This window comes from Hypanus sabinus, chromosome 20, assembly GCF_030144855.1.
Source record: "Hypanus sabinus isolate sHypSab1 chromosome 20, sHypSab1.hap1, whole genome shotgun sequence".
Lineage (NCBI taxonomy): Eukaryota > Metazoa > Chordata > Chondrichthyes > Myliobatiformes > Dasyatidae > Hypanus > Hypanus sabinus.
In genome coordinates this window covers 6,905,679-6,924,379 of record NC_082725.1, presented here as the reverse complement: position 1 = coordinate 6,924,379, position 18,701 = coordinate 6,905,679, and the positions used below count along the sequence as shown (strand labels likewise).

Here is an 18,701-nt window from a genome sequence, read left to right as displayed (position 1 = left end):
TACATACATTTTATCATAAATATTAAAATTTATTAATATATTTGTACAATGTCCTGTGTATGTTACTCAAAATGGGTTTTTTGGTTTGTTAAGAGTAGGAATGCTTCTTTGATAAGTGTTTCTTTCGCAGTTGTTTTGCTTTATACTTGTTGATATGGTAATTGTATTCATTTGTTAACCAATGGGGAATGTTATTTTGTCTTGTGAGGCTGGGAACTTGGGAGAGCGGTTTTTCATGGGCTTTTGGGGGAGAGCGGGAGGAAGATGTCGAGAAAGGTGGACGTGCGCTGCACTGCTCGGAAGACCACCGGGTGTGGTCCTAGGTGCAAAGACGTGGAGAGCGGGAGGAAGTCGTCGAGGAAGGTGGACGTGCGCTGCACTGCTCGGAAGACCACCGGGTGTGGTCCTAGGTGCGAAGACGTGGAGGTCGGAGGCAAGCGACGAGGGGTCGAATGGTTCGATGTTTGAGCTCCAACTATGTGCACTAAACTGACTGAACTTTGATAAGTTGGCGCCTTTTTGTTTTTTTTCCCTTGCATATATATTGTATTGTCTAATACTCTTCCAATTTTAGTAAACTCTTTAAAGTGTATTTCATAACGGTATTTGTTGTGGGTTTGATACTGTGGGCGGGCGCGAGGCATAAACTCAATTCTCACAGCACCTGCGTGTACGGGAGGTGGGATTGGTGTGTGGCTGGATCTCCTTTTCCCCTAGACATATACCAGCCTGTTGGGTAAGTGTTACATATTAAAATAGTTTAAATCCACCTCATTGTGATCTTGCACATTATCGTCTACCTGCACTGCACTTTCTCGATAGCTGTTGCACTTTATTGTGCTTTGTTATTCTTTTACCTTATGCTACCTCAATGTACTCTGTAATGAGTTGATCGGTATGAACAGTATGCGGGTGGCCAAGTGGTTAAGGCTTTGGGCTAGTGATCTGAAAGTCCTTAGTTCGAGCTTCAGCTGAGGCAGCGTGTGTGTCCTTGAGCAAGGCACTAAACCACACACTGCCCCTGCACATTTATAGCACAGTGGCGGCGGTTGGTGCAGTTTGGACAAGACAAGAGTGTAGGCAACACAAGTTTTTCACAATACCTTGATACATCTGAACTTTCCATTGCTTATTGAGAACTCATCAATTCTGTTGGAATCTAGCTCTTTAGATATCATCTTCCCCTCTGCTATCAGATTTCTGAATGGTCCACTACCCCTTGAAAACTACCTCAGTATTATTCATTTCTCTTTGCACTACTTGTATATACTGAACATTTTGTAGTGTATTGCACTGCTGCTGCTAAACAACAAATTTCATGGCATATGTCAGTGATTATTGACCTGATTCTTAATTCTGATTATAGTTGGACTTGAAAAATTGTTGTTGTCTTTCTTGGAGAAACAGAGTTGTGGGGGGCAGCATTTGATAGTGGTGTACAAGATTACAAGTGTTTTAGAAAAGTAACTGTTCTCATTTCATAATGATTCGAGAATAGAGGCGGTTTTAAAACTCTCGTCAAAGAGAATAAGTGTGAGGTAAAACAATTTTACGAAGAGAATTGTTTTCATGTGGAACATTGCTTTAAGACAGGTGGAAACATGATGAAAATGTTCAGTGGTGAATTGGATATGCACTTGAAAAAAAGTGTTTTTTGAATGCATTGGGGGAGAAAACCAAGAAAGTCAAAAGAGTATGTTTGTGCTTCTAGGAACTGTCTCTGATGCCATAATCCAAAGAGCATCTTTCTGAGCCACAACACTTGCCTGATCTTTATGATTAAATTGTGAACAGTGGGAGAGAAAAAATACATTAGTAAAATATTACATCTTGTGGTTTTCTTCCTGCATTAAGCCTCTCTGCAAGGTCAAAATATTATCTTTACCTCTTAGCTTTACATCTGCAGCAAATTATTTGATAATTATTAGCAAATTAATTATTTCAAAAGGAATTGGCCATGGACAGATAGATCGTCTGAGCTACTGCCAGTTACACAATATTTACATGCCGATCTAAATTCTGGAATGATTTTTCTCCCAGCTGAATCTGGCTACATAGTCATTGAATCATAGAGCACTACAGGACAGAAACAGGCCCCTTCAGCCCACCTAGTACATGCCGGACTGCTATTCTGCCCAGTCCCATCAATCCATAGCCATGCACATCCTTCCCATCCAGGTACCGCTTAGATCACCAAAACCCTACAAAGAGGTAACCAGTCCATTGGCAGCACACACAGAATGCTGGAGGAGCTCAGCAGGTCAGGCAGCATCTATGGACGTGAATAATCAGCTGATATTTTGGGACGAGACCCTTTATCAGGATTGGAATGGAAGGGGGAGGGGAAGGATTACAAGCTAGAAAGTACAAGCCTGGCGAGGTGGGTTGAGGTGATAGGTGGAAAAGGTAAAGGGCTGAAAGGAATCTGATAGGAGAGGGACACCAGGTAGCCAGAAGTGGTAGGCAGGTAAGGAAGAGAAGTAGTAAGAGGCCAGAATTGGGAATTGAAGAAGAGGAAAAGGGGAAGGAGATAAAGTTACCAGATGTTGGAGAAATTGATGCTCATGCCATCAGGTTGAAGGCTACCCAGACAGAATGAGGTGTCGCTCTAGTCCAACTTTCTCAGTGGGTCTTTCACTACATTGCTGGGAGTTTAATCTCCTAGTGTGTGTTTTGCTGAGTGCCATTTTTCAGTTATCCAGGCTATACTGCTATTTGTGAAAGGTACACAACTTTTGCAAACAGTAGATTCAGATTAATTTATTTATCACATGTACATTAAAGCATACAGTGAAATATGTTGTTTGTGTTAACAACACAGCCTAATGATGTAATCAAATTTAATGTCATCTGACTAATCATATATACAACCAAATGAAACAGACTTCAAAGCCAAATGTAGTGGAGCCGCCAACATCGCAGCCTCTCTCCCAGTTGAGCTCAATCACACTTGTGCTCTGTTTGATGTTGCTAACTCAAAGCCTCCAAAGAAAGCCACTGCTACAACCTGGTCATTTCTGAGGCTGTGGTACACAGATGTTTCCAATGAGTGGACAGTCATAAAGCTGTGGTACTGGATGGCATCCCAGGGCAAGTACTCAGAATGTGCGCAGCACAACTGGCAGGTGTGTTTACAGACATTTTTAATCTCTCCCTCTCCCAGTGTAGAGTGCCCTCCTATACCAAAAAAGACCAAGGTAACATGTCTGAACAACTGGCGTCTTGTCGCACTCACCTCAATATTAAGCATGCTTTTAAAGACTGGTCAAGAAGTACATCTGCAGCATGCTACCACCCACACTGGATCTCCTACAACTCGCCTACCGACACAACTGATCGGCAGACGACATAATAGTCACTGCTCTACATACCGTCCTTAACCCCTCTGAAGAAGAAGAATGCTTATGTGAGAATGCTGTTCTTGGACTACAGTCAACATTCAACACCATAATTCCATCCAGTCTCAACAAGAAGCTTAGAGAACTCGGCCTTGACCCTGCCTCGTGCTGCTGGATCCTGGACTTCCTGTCAGATGGCTGGCAGGTGGTAAGAGTGAGCTCCCTCGCCTCCAGCCCTCTGACTCTCAACACAGGAGCCCCGCCAGGCTGTGAACTAAGTCCCCTCCTTTACTCCCTGTATACCCATGACTGTATCGCCACCCACAGCTCCAATCTGCTAATTAAATTTGCTGATGACACTACATTGATTGGCCTTATCTCAAACAATAGCGAGGTGGCCTACAGGGAAGAAGTCATCTCTCTGACACAGTGGTGTCAAGAAAACAACATTTCCCTCAATGTCACAAAAACAAAGGAGCTGGTTGTGGATTACAGGAGGAATGGAAACAGGCTAACCCCTAGTGACATCAGTGGATCTGGGGTTGAGAGGGTTAACAGCTTTAAGTTCCTTGGCATCCACATCACTGAAGATCTTATGTGGTCTGCACACACCAGCTGTGTGGTGAAAAAGGCACAGCAGTGTCTCTTTGACCTCACAAGTTTGATGAAGTTTGGTGTGGGCCCCCAGATCCCAAGAACTTTCTACAGAGGCACAATTGAGAGCATCCTGACTGGCTGCATCACTGCCTGGTATGGAAACTGTACATCCCTTAATCGCAGGATTCTGCAGAGAGTGGTGTGGACAGCCCAGCGCATTTGTGGTTGTGAACTTACCATGATTCAGGACATTTATAAAGACAGGTGTGAGAAAAGGGCCCGAAAGTTAATTGTCACGCCCAACCACAACCTATTCTAGTTACTGCCATCCAGGAAACGGTACTGCAGCATAAAAGCCAGGATCAACAAGCTCTGGGACAGCTTCTGCCACCAAGCCATCAGACTAATTAACTCGGGCTGATTTTGAGTGTGTTTCTATGTTGCATTGACTGTTCTATTTATTATAAATTATAATGATTGCACATTTAGACAGAAACGTAACAAAGATTTTTACTCATTTATGTGAAGGATATAGGAAATAAAGTCAATTCAATTCAATGTTCCTCTGGTGACCACGGCACATCTACAAAATATACTGTATATCACACACTGCACATAAAACAAAATATAACAAGTAAGTTCATAAAATATAGTTCAAAATGTCTGTGATACACAGCACGGGTAAACAGTACATTAAACAGCTCACTGTTCTAGTGCTGAGACTTCAGTGTTGGCAGGGTGTTCATTAGTTTTACTGCCCGAGGGAAGAGGCTGTTACCCAGTCGAGCCGTTCTAGTCCTAATACTGCTGCACCTCCTTCCTGATGGTAGTGGGTCAAAGAGGTTGTGGGATGGGTAGTAAGGATCCTCAACAATGCTTCAAACCTTTTGTCTTCAACACTCCCAGTAATCATCACAAATAGGGGGGGAGGAAAACCCCAGTTATCCTCTCATCGGTCTTTACTATTCTCTGTGGGGTCTTGCTTTCCAGGGGGAGCAGCCCCCAAGTGTCTCTACACACTCCGTCACAAAGTGGGGAAAGTCGTAAACCGCTTTCAATTGTACAGTCTAGTTATTTGTAATTTGTGTTGGCTTTATTTGATTTATTTCAGAGTAGTCAAGTATTATTGAGAAGTGGATTAGAGATCAAAGGAGAAATCAATGCCAAAACAATGCAGTAAAGCTCAGCCATTATAGAACTACAACACAGGCCCTTTGAGTCCATGCCCAACTATTATTCCAGCTAGCCTCACCAACCCACAGGTCTCCACACTTATCCAAACTTTTCTTAAATATTGCAATCTAACCTGAATCCACCACTTTCACATGCCCACTACCTGAAATTCCCTCTGTTTCTCCTTAAATATTTCACCCTTAACCCATGACCTCGAGTCCCAGTCTCACCAATCTCAGTGGAAAAAGTCTGCTTGCTTTAGATCTGTCTATACCCCCCATAATTTTATGTCTCTTATCAAAGCTCCCCTCATTTTCCTTTACTCCCTCCAGTGAATAAAGTCCTAACCAAGTCAACCTTTAACTCGGGTGCTCCATTCCTGCTAACATCCTTGTAAATTTTCTCTGTGCTCTTTCAATTTATTGTCATCATTCATGCAGTCCCTGAGGGTTTCCTCTTCAGTCATTTAAGAGGATGAAATTTTCATATTACCAGTGTGGCAGCATTCCCTTTAGCTGAGTGTGTGTTCAATGAGTTGATCATTAGAACTTTTGATATCATGGAATACAAGGATTATTGCTGGAAAGTGGTGCTGAGTTAAAACTTCGGCCATAATTTAGTTGCATACCATTCATACAGATTAATTACAACAGTGCATTGAGATAGTACAAAGTAAAGCAATAGTTGCTTCCGTCCACAAGAAGAAATTGTAAGCATGAGTTACGTGTATCAGTATCGTAATGGAATAAGGGATTTTCAGAGGCATGTGAGAGGAGCTTGTACATGTGGATTGGAGGTGGATACCAGCAGGAATAACAGCAGAGCAGAGATGGCTGAGGTTTCTGTGAATAGTTCACAAGGCATAGGATAGATATGTTCCATAGAAGAAGTTGTTCTCAAATGGCAGGGGTAGGCAACTGTGGCTGACAAAGGAAACTAAGGACTGCATAAAAACCAAGGAAAGGGCATATAAGGTAGCAGAAGTGAGTAGGAAGTTGGATGATTTTAAGATTTTAAAATTCAGCAAAAGGCAACTAAAAAAGCTACAAGAAGGAAAAAAATGAAATAGGAGGGCAAACTAGCCAATAATATAAAACAGGATACCAAAAAATTTTTTCATTTTTGTAAAGGGAAGTGAGAGTTGATATTGCACCACTGGAAAATGATGCTGGTGAGGTAGTAATGGGGTCAAAGAAATGGCAGATGAACTTGATGGACATTTTGCATCTGTTTTCACTGTGGAAAACACTAGCAGGATTGAATGGTGTGTTTGATGGCTCTGGGCTTGTACTCAGTAGAATTCAGAAGAATGAGGGGTGGTCTCATTGAAACGTATTGACTGTTGAAAGGCCTCAATAAAATGAATGTAGGGGAGATGTTTCCTAAGGTGGTCTTAGACCAGAGGACAGCCTCAGAATAGAGGGGTGTCCTTTTAGAACTGTGACGAGGAGGAATTTCTTTGGCCAGAGAGGGGTAAATCTGGGGAATTCCTTGCCACAGGTGGCTGCGGAGGCCAAGTCATATATATTTAAGGCAAAGGTTGATAGGTTCTTGATTGGTCTGGGTATGAAGGGATATGGGGTGAAGGCTGAAGATTGGGGCTGAGAGGGAAGATGGATGAGCCATGATAAAATGATAGAGCAGACTCAGTGTGCCAAATTGCCTGATTCAGCTCCTATATCTTGTGGTCTTATGGATACAAGAAATATGAAAACCATTGTGAGCATCTTGCTGCAAAGACCTTCATCCAGGAGCAGAAGAACGAGGAACAAAAGGGGAAGTTGCAGAATACACCTAGAGGAGTATAGGAAGATGAAAGGGCAGGAGCAATTCAGCATAGGCCAGATGGGCTGGAGAGTCTGTTTCTGTGATGTAGTGTTCTATGACATAATTTTAATGGCTCTTATGTTCCCATGAATACTGTTACTCTCTCTGTCCTTTGGATAGAATTGACAGAATGCAAAGGAATAGTTGTTACACGATTTTCCTTCTGCCGCCTGACTCTCCCCTGTCTTCATCAGACAACTCCAATGCCATAAAAGACAATTAAAATAACTGCTTTTCATAATTTATTCTTTTAAATCCTGTCACAGTCCTGGTATGTTTCACCATATCAAAAGAAGTTTCATTTCAGAATATTTTGTTACTTTCAGTACTAATTAGAAAAATCCCTATTACGACAGAGAAGTTAAACTGTGCTTTATTAATGACTGTTTTTAAGGTGATTAAAGAAAAGTATGGTGGAGATGTTAGAGGTACAGTTGAAGTCAGAAGTTTACATGCACTTTAGCCAAATACATTTAAACTCAGTTTTTCACAATTCCTGGCATCTAATCCTAGAAAACATTCCCTGTCTTAGGTCAGTTAGGATCACTATTTTAAGAATGTGAAATGTCAGAATGATAGAATGATTTATTTCAACTTTCATTTCTATTGGATTGAAGGCAGGGCTTTGTGATGGTCACTCCAAACCTTGACTTTTTTGTCCTTAAGCAATTTTTCCACAACTTTGAAGGTATGCTTGGGGTCATTGTCCATTTAGAAGACCCATTTGCGACTGAACTTTAACTTCTTGGCTGATGTCTTGAGAAGTTGTTTCAACATATCCATGTAATTTTCCCTCCTAATGATGCCATCTATTTTGTGAAGTGCACCAGTCCCTCCTGCAGCAAAGCACACCCACAACATGTTGCTGCTATCCCCATGCTTCATGGTTGGGATGGTGTTCTTTGGCTTGCAAGCCTGACCCTTTTTCCTCCAAACGTAACGATGGACATTATAGCCAAACAGTTCAATTTTCGCTTCATCAGACCAAAGGACGTTTCTCCAAAAAGTAAGATCTTTGTCCCCATGTGCACTGGCAAGCTGTAGTCTGGCTTTTTTATGAACTGGAACAAAATTCCAGCAACTTACTGTGAGAAGCTTGTGGAAGGCTACCCAAAACGTTTGACCCAAGTTAAACAATTTAAAGGCAATGCTACCAAATACTAACAAAGTGTATGTAAACTTCTGACCCACTGAGAATGTGATGAAAGATATAAAAGCTGAAATAAATCATTCTCTTTACTATTATTCTGACATTTCACTTTCTTAAAATAAAGTAGTGATCCTAACTGACCTAAGACAGGGAATGTTTTCTAGGATTAAATGTCAGGAATTGTGAAAACCTGAGTTTAAAAGTATTCGGCTAAGGTGTATGTAAACTTCTGACTTCAACTGTAGAATTTTTCACACAGTGTGGTAAGTGTGTGGAGCACCCTGCCAGGGGTGATGGTAGAGACAGATGCATTAGGGACATTTAAGAGACTCTGAGATAGGCACATGGATGACAGAAAAATTGAGAGCTATGTAGGAGGGAAGGGTTAGATTGATCTTGGAGTAGGTTAAAAGGTCGACACAACATGGTAAGCTGAAGGGCCTGTACTGTGCTGTTACTCTGTATGTTGCATGAAAATTGCTTTTTATAAGTTATCTTTTCCTTGTATTCTGCATACTCAGTTCAAAGCCAAGGTTTGTTACGAGAAAAACTGGAGCTCAGTTCTTCGGGAGCAAAATATCAAGTGCTACGTCCTTCATCAGCAGATGCTGGTGTGAAAATTTCCAAATTAACTACCACTGATCGCTTCCAGCAAGATACAGCAACTTATTGTGACCAAGAGTTCCTTTTACCATGGGCAAATTCACGACCCAGTCCTGTCGGCAGCGCTGCCTTTGAAGAAAGTGTCTCTTGTGGAAAGGGCACAATTGATGATAACTCATGGGTATTTCCAAACCGACCAGTGGACAGTCCAAGCGATGCTGCTTTCTGGAAAACTGGAAATAATTCTGGCTCTTCAACTGTGAAAATTCCCGTTGTGAATATTTGTGATCCATTTTTGTTCCAGAGCTGAGCTGTGTAAATTGTGAACATTCAGCTAGATGGTAAAATATTTGTAAAGTATTTTTAAAAAGCTGATTTAAAGGGGATTGGATTAGCTGGTGATAAAAGCTTTTAATTTATATCTGAATTCAGGAAGTAAGTGTGGATGTTGCTTCAGAAACATACGGCAAGAAAACCATCTGTATATCAAACAAATATAATTGAAATAAGTGTTTATATTCTGAAGCTTTAATCGTCACTTGGGCATGTCTGTGAATATGGAAAATGTAACTGAAATTCTCAAACTTCGCCTTAAGTAATAAAGTTCAAAAATATATTATGAGATAAACTCAAATCTCACCTCTTATTTATTAAACTGTGTTTGAAGACATATAAATGAAACACATGCATTCTCATTGAAAATAAATACTATTCTGTGACTAAAAATATTTTAGTTGATCATCCTGCATTGAATTTATTAGTTTAATTTTGATTTCTCTAGAAGTAGGATGTAATGCTAAAGTTGTACAAGGCATTGGTAAGGCCAAATTTGGAATATTGTGTGCAGTTCTGGTCACCGAATTATAGGAAAGATATCAATAAATTAGAGAGAGTGCAGAGATGATTTACTAGGATGTTACCTGGGTTTCAGCAATTAAGTTACAGAGAAAGGTTGAACAAGTTAGGTCTCTATTCATTGGAGCGTAGAAGGTTGAGGGGGGATTTGATCGAGGTATTTAAAATTTTGAGAGGGATAGATAGAGTTGACGTGAACAGGCTGTTTCCATTGAGAGTAGGGGAGATTCAAACTAGAGGACATGATTTGAGAGTTAGGGGGCAGATGTTTAAGGGAAACACGAGGGGGTATTTCTTTACTCAAAGAGTGATAGCTGTGTGGAATGAGCTTCCTGTAGAAGTAGTAGAGGCCAGTTCAGTTGTGTCATTTAAGGTAAAATTGGATAGGTATATGGACAGGAAAGGAGTGGAGGGTTATGGGCTGAGTGCGGGTAGGTGGGACTAGGTGAGATTAAGGGTTCGGCACGGACTAGGAGGGCCAAGATGGCCTGTTTCCGTGCTGTGATTGTTATATGGTTATATGGTTATAAGTGCCTCCATGCTTTTTTGTATATATGATTTCTAGAAGATGCCTCTCCTAACCTCAGTGCCAAACTTGTCCAAAACATTGGAAATAGTTGCTTTAAAAATAAGATCAAGCATCTACTGTAGATTTCTCTAAAAACTGTATAATTTGTGTTTACATTGAGTGTGTAAACAATGGAAAATTGTTGTGTAGCCTGTTGGCTTTTCCTGTATAATTCCTTCTCTCTTATGACTTTTGCTAGGAAAGAGAATGAATTGCTCCCATTGACCATAAAGTTGCTATTGCTGTTCTGCAGGTTCTCAGGTGATTGAAGAACCTGCTTTTGGATCTGCAGGTTTTGCCAAAGTGATTGGTTGTGGGGGAGGGTAAAGCAGGGAGAGGAGGTGCTCGCTGGGATTTATAGTTGGTCGTGTGGGAGATGGTATACTCCCTCCTTTCCAACAGTCTTCTCTGTACTCGCAGTGCATGAAAGGGATTATTAGCACCATCACAAACGTTCCATCTCCACTTTAAACGGACATGGATTCCCCGCAGTCAGCTTTTGAAAACTTTTTAAATGTTTTTATTGAGCTACAGCATGGAATAGGCCCTTCCAGCCCACTGAGCAATACCACCTAGAAATCCCTCCAATTTAATTCTAGCCAATTGCAGGACAAATTACAATGACCACTTAACCTACCAACTGGTAGATCTTTGGATTGTGGGAAGAAACCAGAGCACCACATGGTCACACGGAGAACGTAGAAACTCCTTACAGGCAGCGGTAGGAATTGAACCCGAGTATCTGGTACTCTAAAACTTAGTGTTAACCACGACGCCACAGTGCATCCCTACCTTGAACCTTTTGCTTGGTCACTTAGTAATTTTTCTATTGTTTGCATTGAAGAGCCTGATAAAAGGTGCAATTGAATTGCAGCATCGCTATCTTAAAACTGCAATAAGACATTTTAAAAAAAAACAAAATGTTTAAAAAAAAACAAAAGGCGGCGAGGGAAGGAGTACAAGCTGAAAGGGGATAGTGAGATCAGGAGAAGGGGAAGGTGGTGGCGGGGGAGGGTGGGATGGATAGAAGGGTGAAGAGCTAAAGAAGAAGGATTCTGAAAGAATCAGAATTAAAATCTGGTTTATTACCACTGACATATAGTACTGTGTAAAAGTCTTAAGCACCTATGTATAGCTAGGATGCCTAAGACTTTAACACAGCACTATAGTAATTTGATATATTGCACTGTACTGCTGCCAGGAAAAAATAAAAATTTCATGACACGTGAGTAATGATTAATCTGATTCTGCTATGGGTCTCTATTGTGGACTGACAATGGGAAGGGGGCAGAGAGGGAAGTACCAGAGAGACATTCTGTAATGATCAGTAAACCCAGTGTTTGGAATCAAATGACCTTGCCTAGGGTTTCAGGGCTGGATGTGTCTGCAGCTGTGGCACTCCATGTCCCTGGCACTCCTCTGCCACCTGTCCCACATCCCTCCCTCACCATACCCAACAGCCTTAGCTGCCACCAGATTTACAAACTCACTGTCTGTTTCACATTGACAAATACAGTATTGTGCATCCTAGGCTTAGGCATCCTAGTCGTGTGTGTGTGTATATATTTGCACAGTACTCTATGTTGTGAAATTTGTTTCATGACAGCTGTACAGTTCAATACACAAAAAGACTATAAATTACAATAAGAAATATAAAAAGTAAGTAGTGCAAAGAGAGAAATATAGTGGCATAATGTTCATGGACTCTTCAGAAATGTAAGGGCGTCATCAGAACTCTGAAAACATTTGTAGACGTCTCCGACCAGGCCAAATTTCCACTTTCCAGTAATTCAAATATAACTGCAAAGTCTCATTGAAAATTGTTCCTCATTTTAATAGTAACGTTCTCCATTTCAATGCTTTTGAATTTTAATAGTGACTTGTCATATTTTGTAATTACCATTTTTTGCCCATTTATTGTGTTCTATTGCAATCATTTGCATCAGCTTAGTGCTATTTACCTCTCATTATGCACAATCTGAGTAATTAGTGGAAGCATAATATGGCACTGAAGTAAAATTGAATTTTAGTTATGATCGAAAATATTTCCTTATGCCAGGTGGTATGGATAATCCCTGCTGATCACTATTAAAACACTTAGCTATTTATGTTTGCATTGTAGAACATAATTATATATGTATTGTATATTGATTGAATAAATGTATATTGACCAAATATTTTAAACCCTTATAATTTAATGAGGGAAAATGACTCCCATTTTCCTGGCTTGTGTCTTTTGTGTATGTGACATTGGTGTGGCCTGTAAATATACTTTGCTGATTAAACTCTTTACTTGATGGCCCTCATTATTTTCAAATTAACTTATTTCAAGTGTTTCTCCACAGAGAAGTTTCAGCAAAATTTCCTTCTATTGTTTTGATAATTTTTATTGGTTTTTATTTGTCTCTTTTCAAACTGATGATTATAAAATGGGCCAGAATTTTCAACTTTTCCCAGCCAGTTGTGAGACCTAATGTTCATGAATTCCAGTTTTCATCCTTCCCTTACAATTGAAATCACAGATAATTTTGGGGGGGGGAGGAAAAAGGACTTTATTCCTTGGAACAGATGAAATTTGATAGAGGTATACAAAATTATGAGGGCTGTAAATGGGGTAAATGTAAGCAGGCTTTTTCTGCTGTGGTTGGGTGGGGCTACAACTAAAGGTCATGGGTTAGGGATGAAAGGTGAAAAGCCTTTGGAGAACATGAGGAGAAACATTCACTCAGAGGTTGGTGAGAGTGTGGAACGAGCTGCCAGCATAAGTGGTGCATGTGAGATCGATTTCTATGTTTGAGAAGATTGGGTAGGTACATGGATAATAGGGGTATGGAGGGCTATCATCCCAGTGCAGGTCGATGGGAGTAGGCAGTTTAATTGGTTTGGCATAGACAAGGTGGGGCAAAGGGCCTGTTTCTGTGCTGTAGTTTTCTCTGACTCTACAAACAGTCCATGAGCTGGGTGGGTGGGATCCTTCATGATATTGCTGGCCTTTTTCTGCATTTACTAGGGGAGCTGCCCTGAATTGGATCGTAAACTCTGCCACATGTATGTTCGGGTGCCATTTCAGATGGAACAGGTTATGTTTTTGGTAAATCAGGACCAAAAACTGTGCCATCCAATAATTATTTAATTTCATAGACGTAGCTCGTGGCCTCCATAGTTCTAAGCATGTAGAATAAGTTCACTAAATGTCAGTCCTTAACAAAGGAAAGAAACCAGATGTTTTTGTGACAGCAGTACAGTGCAAAACATAAAATTACTACAGTACTGCGCACACTAACTATATGTGCCAAAGACTTTTGCATAGTACTATGTAGATATAAACTAAATAATGCAAAAAGTGAAGTAGTGTTCATGGATTGGTTCATCTGGCAGTCAGAGATCTGATAGTGGAGAGTAAGAAGCTGGTCCAATAATGTTGAGTGTGTCTTCAGGTTCCTGTAGAGATAGATTAAGCCCTTGAGTGGAAGATTAGCGGTGGAGTCCTGGTGCAGTGCCATTCTTTAAACCATGGTTTTGTTCTGCCCGCCCCTTTATAGGAAAGATTAGAGAAGGAGCAGAGGTAATTTACCAGGATGGTGCCTGGATTAGAAGGCATGGTTTGTGAGGGAGAAGTTGAGTAAAAAAGGGTGGGAAGTGGCATGATAGAGGTCTACAAGATGTTAAGAGGCATGGATTGAGTGGATAGAGAAAGACTTTTCTAGTGGAAATGGCTAAAGTGATTAGAAGAAAGTACAACAGGGATGTTAGAGGCAGCTTTTTTACACAGAGTGGTGGTTGGGTAGAGGCAGATGAGTAGACACATGTATGATAGAAAATTGAAGGGTGATGTGGGAGGGAAGATTAGATTAGTTAAAAGGTTGACATAATATCGTGGGCTGAAGGGCCTGTACTGTGTACTACTGTCCCATGTTCTGGAGAATCATAGCACTTGATGCTGTGGTCCTGATCCCAGAAGTGTCTTATACTTTCCTCCCACCATTGTGTATATGTAAAACCCTGGTAATGGTTTTACTGCTAATGTTATAGGCTCTTTCATTTAATAGTCTTTCTGTGGGAGCAGTGTTTGTGTTAAAGGTAAGGAATGTGGGTCATCCAATCAGGAGAGTGGAATAAGGAGAAGGCTGGGGGAGTGGCATTTGTAACTGATGCCAGTGTGGGGCTTTGTCTTTATTCGGCGGGAGATGAAGAGAGAAGACACTGGAGAGAACCGGTCGTAATATTTGATCCGGTGGGAAAACGCATTTCGATGGAGCCAAGACACAGAGGTCTACCCAGAACCAGTGAATATGGCTTTTGGAAGACTTGAGCTCCAACCTGTGCATATTTGACTGTTTAATTATAATGGGCCCTTTTTGTTTTTCCTTTCTTTTCTTTACTAGCTCTTTCACTAACGTTCATAAATATACTAATTTCTAATTGTATGCAGCGTGTGATCTGTTATTTCATACCATGGGCTATTACAGGCGGTAAATCACACTAACTGGGGTTCGGGTGGGTGAGACATCTTAATCTCATGGATTTGACAGGACCAAAGTTGTATACACCCTAGACATATGAAGCCGGATTTCTCAGCATTTATGTTAGCGAGGGGCTAATAAGCCACTTCTACATATCTGTCTTCAGTTTGTTCATTTACATCTCTTTTCTATTGCTTCCATTGTGTTCAGGTCCTGCCATGTTTGTCCAGCCAACCCATAGATCCTGACTTCAGAGTTTGTCCAAGTTCCATTTTTTTAAATTATGAATGTTGCTTCTATCTTCTGCTCCTTTCCTTAATCCCAAATGTTCCCTTTCCCACCCCACCCCACCCTTTTTGGATCCTTGGCTCTTCAGCTAACTATGCAGTGAGTTAGCAAGCAGAGAAAGAAAGGCATTGGTTCGTGTTAACTCATGCAAATCCATTCTATTACAATCATTTGGGTACCGTACAGGAATTCTGAACCTTGCACAGAAGTGACATACTGTACAAGGCCTTCCAGATCCTTGTACTTCTATTGCGAAGGCTTGAATTAAATCTTGACTCACATCTACAGTGATGAAATGCTTTGAGAGGTTGGCCATGACTAGTCTGAACTTCTGCCTCAGCAAGGACCTGGACCAATTGCATTTTGCCTATCTCCACAATAGGTCAATGGCAGACGCTCTTTACATGGCTTTAGACCACCTGGACAACACAAACACCTATGTCAGGATGCTGTTCATTGACTAAAGCTCAGCATATAACACCATAATTCCCAGAATTTACAGAACCTGGGCCTCTGTACCTCCCTCTGCAATTGGATCCTTGACTTCCTACCTGGAAGACCGCAATCTGTGCGGATTGGTGATAATATATCCTCGCTAACAATCAACCCTGGCGCACCTCAGGGGTGTGTGCTTAGCCCACTGCTGTACTCTCTATACACATGACTGTGTGGCTAGGCAGAGCTCAAATACCATCTATAAATTTGCTGATGATATAACCATTGTTGGTAGAATCTCAGGTGGCGAAGAGAGGGCGTACTGGATAAGATATACCAAGTAGTGCAGTGGTGCCGCAGCAACAACGTGGCACTCAACATCAGTAAGACGAAGAGCTGATTGTGGACTTCAGAAAGGGTAAGACGAAGGAAAACAATCCTCATAGAGGGATCAGAAGTGGAGAGAGTGAGCAGCTTTAAATTCCTGGATGTCAAGATCTCTGAGGATCTAACCTGGTCCCAACATATCGATGTAGTTATAAAGAAGACAAGACAGCAGCTATAATTCATTAGGAGTTTGAAAAGATTTGGCATGTCAGCAAATACACTCAAAAACTTTTATAGTTGTACCATGGAGAGCATTCTGACAGGCTGCATCACTGCTTGGTATGGAGGGGTTACTGCACAGGACCGAAAGAAGCTGCACAAGGTTGTAAATCTAGTCAGCTCCATCTGGAGTACTAACCTACAAAGTACCCAGGACATCTTTATGGAGCGATGTCTCAGAAAGGCAGCATCCATTATTAAGGACCTCCAACACCCAAGGCATGCTGTTTTCTCACTGTTGCCATCAGGTAGGAGGTACAGAAGTCTGAAGGCACACACTAGGCAATTCCCTTCTGCCATCTGATCTTTGCTATTCATTGAATCTTACTGACATTGAATCATTGGACACTACCTCACTTTTTTTTAATATACAATATTTACGTTTTTGCATGATTTTTAAAATCCTTTCAATATATATAATTGATTTACTTGTTTATTTATTATTATTATTTTCTTTGCTAGATTATGTATTGCATTGAAATGCTGCTGCTAAGTTAAAAAATTTCATGTCACATGCCGGTGATAATAAACCTGATTCTGATTCTATAGAAGCACACATAAAATGCTGGAGGAACTCAGCAAGTCAGGCAGTATCTGTGAAGAACAAACATCAACTATGGAGGAGAATAAATATTGGCATGGTAGCATAGCAATTATAATACTTTACAGAGCAAGCGAACAGAAGGTCAGAGTTCAATTCCTGCCATTGTCTGTAAGGAATTTATATATTCTCTCCGTGTCTGTGGAGGTTTTCTCTGGGTGCTCCGGTTTCCTCCCAAAATCCGAAAAGACGTACTGGTTTGAGTTAATAAGTTGTGGGCATGCTATGTTGGTGCTGGAAAATACTGACACTTAGATCTTAAGTCAAATGCAAACAACACAATTCACAGTATGTTCCAATGTACATGTGACAACTAAAGCTAATCTTAAATATTAATCTGTTTATTCCACCTCATAGATGCTGCCTGACTTTCTGAGTTCCTCCAGCATTCTGTGTGTGTTGTTTGAGATTTCCAGCATTTGGAGAATCTCTTATGTTTATGCTTGACTACAGCAGATTGGTGGTGTGTACTTGGAGAGAATCCATACCACTCAGAGCCTGGAGTGTAACAGCCGACTCCAGTAACACCTGCTGGGAAAACCATTAGTTCCAAATATACAAAGATGGTTCTGAAAGGGTAAGCACTGAAATATATAAATATTATCAGCCAACATGAACAACATTTGATGCTCACTCAAATAGGAAGTTATCGTTTCAGCACAAAACTAGTAGCTGATCTGCTAGGCGAGAAGGAGTAGGAAGTATTTTAAATCAGTCAAATGTTACTGTGAATTAGCACTTCAGCAAGACTTCTGCTAATTTCTTGATGCAATTTCAGCAAAAATTAATGGTATCAAGTTAGTTTAAGTAGCTTTACTGAACTATAGTAAGAAACTTGTCTTCAATACTGTTCATACAGATCAATTCATTACAACAGGGCATTGAAGTATAAGGGAAACACAATAACAATGCAGGATAGAGTGTTGCATTTACAAAGAAAGTGCAGTGTAGATAGACAATAAGGTGCAAGGCAACACACACAAAATGCTGGAGGAACTCAGCAGGTCAGGCAGCTTCTATAGAAATGAATGAACAGTCGACATCTTGGGCCAAGTTCCTTCCTCAGGACCAGAAAGGAAGGTGGAAGGGGAAGGCGCCAGAATAAAAAGGTGGGGAGAGGGGAAGGAGGCTAGCTAGAAGGTGATAAGTGAAGCCAGGTCAGGGAATGGGCTGGAGAGGAAGGAATTTGATAGGAGAGGAAAGTGGACCATAGAAGAAAGGGAAGGAGGAGGGGACTGAAGGGGAAGTGATAGGAGAGAGGAGGTAAGAGGCCAGAGTGGAGAATAGAAGAAGAAAGGGGAGAGAATATTTGCTTTTACTGGAAGGAGAAATCGATATTCATGCCATTAGGTTGGAGGCTACCCAGATGAAATATGAGGTGTTGCTCCTCCATCCTGAGTGTGGCCTCATTGTGGCAGGAAAGGAAGCCACGGACTGACATGTTGGAACAGGAAAAGAAGTCAGAAGTAAAAATGTTTGGCCACCGGAAGGTTCCACTTTTGACGGATGAAACGGGTACTCCACAAAGCAGTCCCCCGGTTTATGACGGTCTCTCACCAACGTAGAAGAGGCCAAAATAGGAGACCCTAGCAGATTTATAGATGAAGTGTTGCCTCACTTGGAAGGACTGTCTGGGACCCTGGGGGGGAGGTGCAGCACTTTGGCCACTTGCAGGGATAAGTGCCGGGAGGAAAATTAATGAGGAGAGATGAATGAACAAAGGAATCATGGAGGGAGCAATCCTTGAAGAAGGCAGAGAGATGGCTAGCACAAGAGTGCATAATTTTAAGGTGCCGGGGAGTAGGTACAGAGATGTCAGGGGTAAGTTTTTTTACGCAGAAAGTGGTGAGTGCGTGGAATGGGCTGCCGGCGGCAGTGGTGGAGGTGGAAATAGGGTCTTTTACGAGACTCCTGCATGGATACATGGAGCTTAGAACTATCTAGGCTTACCCATAGCCTTCTATTTTTCTAAGGGACGTGATCGGCACAGCTTTGTGGGCTGAAGGGCCTGTATTGTGCTGCAGGTTTTCTATGTAAAGATATACTTGGTGGTAGGATTCCTATGGAGATGATGGAAGTTGTGGAGGATGATGTGGTGGGTGCAGAGGCTCATGGAGTGGTAGATAAGGACAAAAGGAACTCTGTCACTGTTAAGGCGGCAGGAAAAGTGGTGAGCGCGGATGGTTGAGAGACGGAG

At 41.3% G+C, this 18,701-nt stretch overlaps 1 protein-coding gene across 2 annotated transcripts in view; it reads left to right on the top strand.

Moving 5' to 3' along the window:
* Positions 1-12,401, top strand: part of azi2 (5-azacytidine induced 2) — an 83,186-nt gene extending 70,785 nt beyond the window's left edge. For both annotated transcript variants that reach the window (XM_059945017.1, XM_059945018.1), the window contains one exon: positions 8,607-12,401. In XM_059945017.1, coding sequence (XP_059801000.1) covers positions 8,607-8,998 — 392 coding nt within the window. In that variant the 3' untranslated portion in view covers positions 8,999-12,401. The remainder of the gene's footprint in view (positions 1-8,606) is intronic.
* Positions 12,402-18,701: the final 6,300 nt, after the last annotated feature.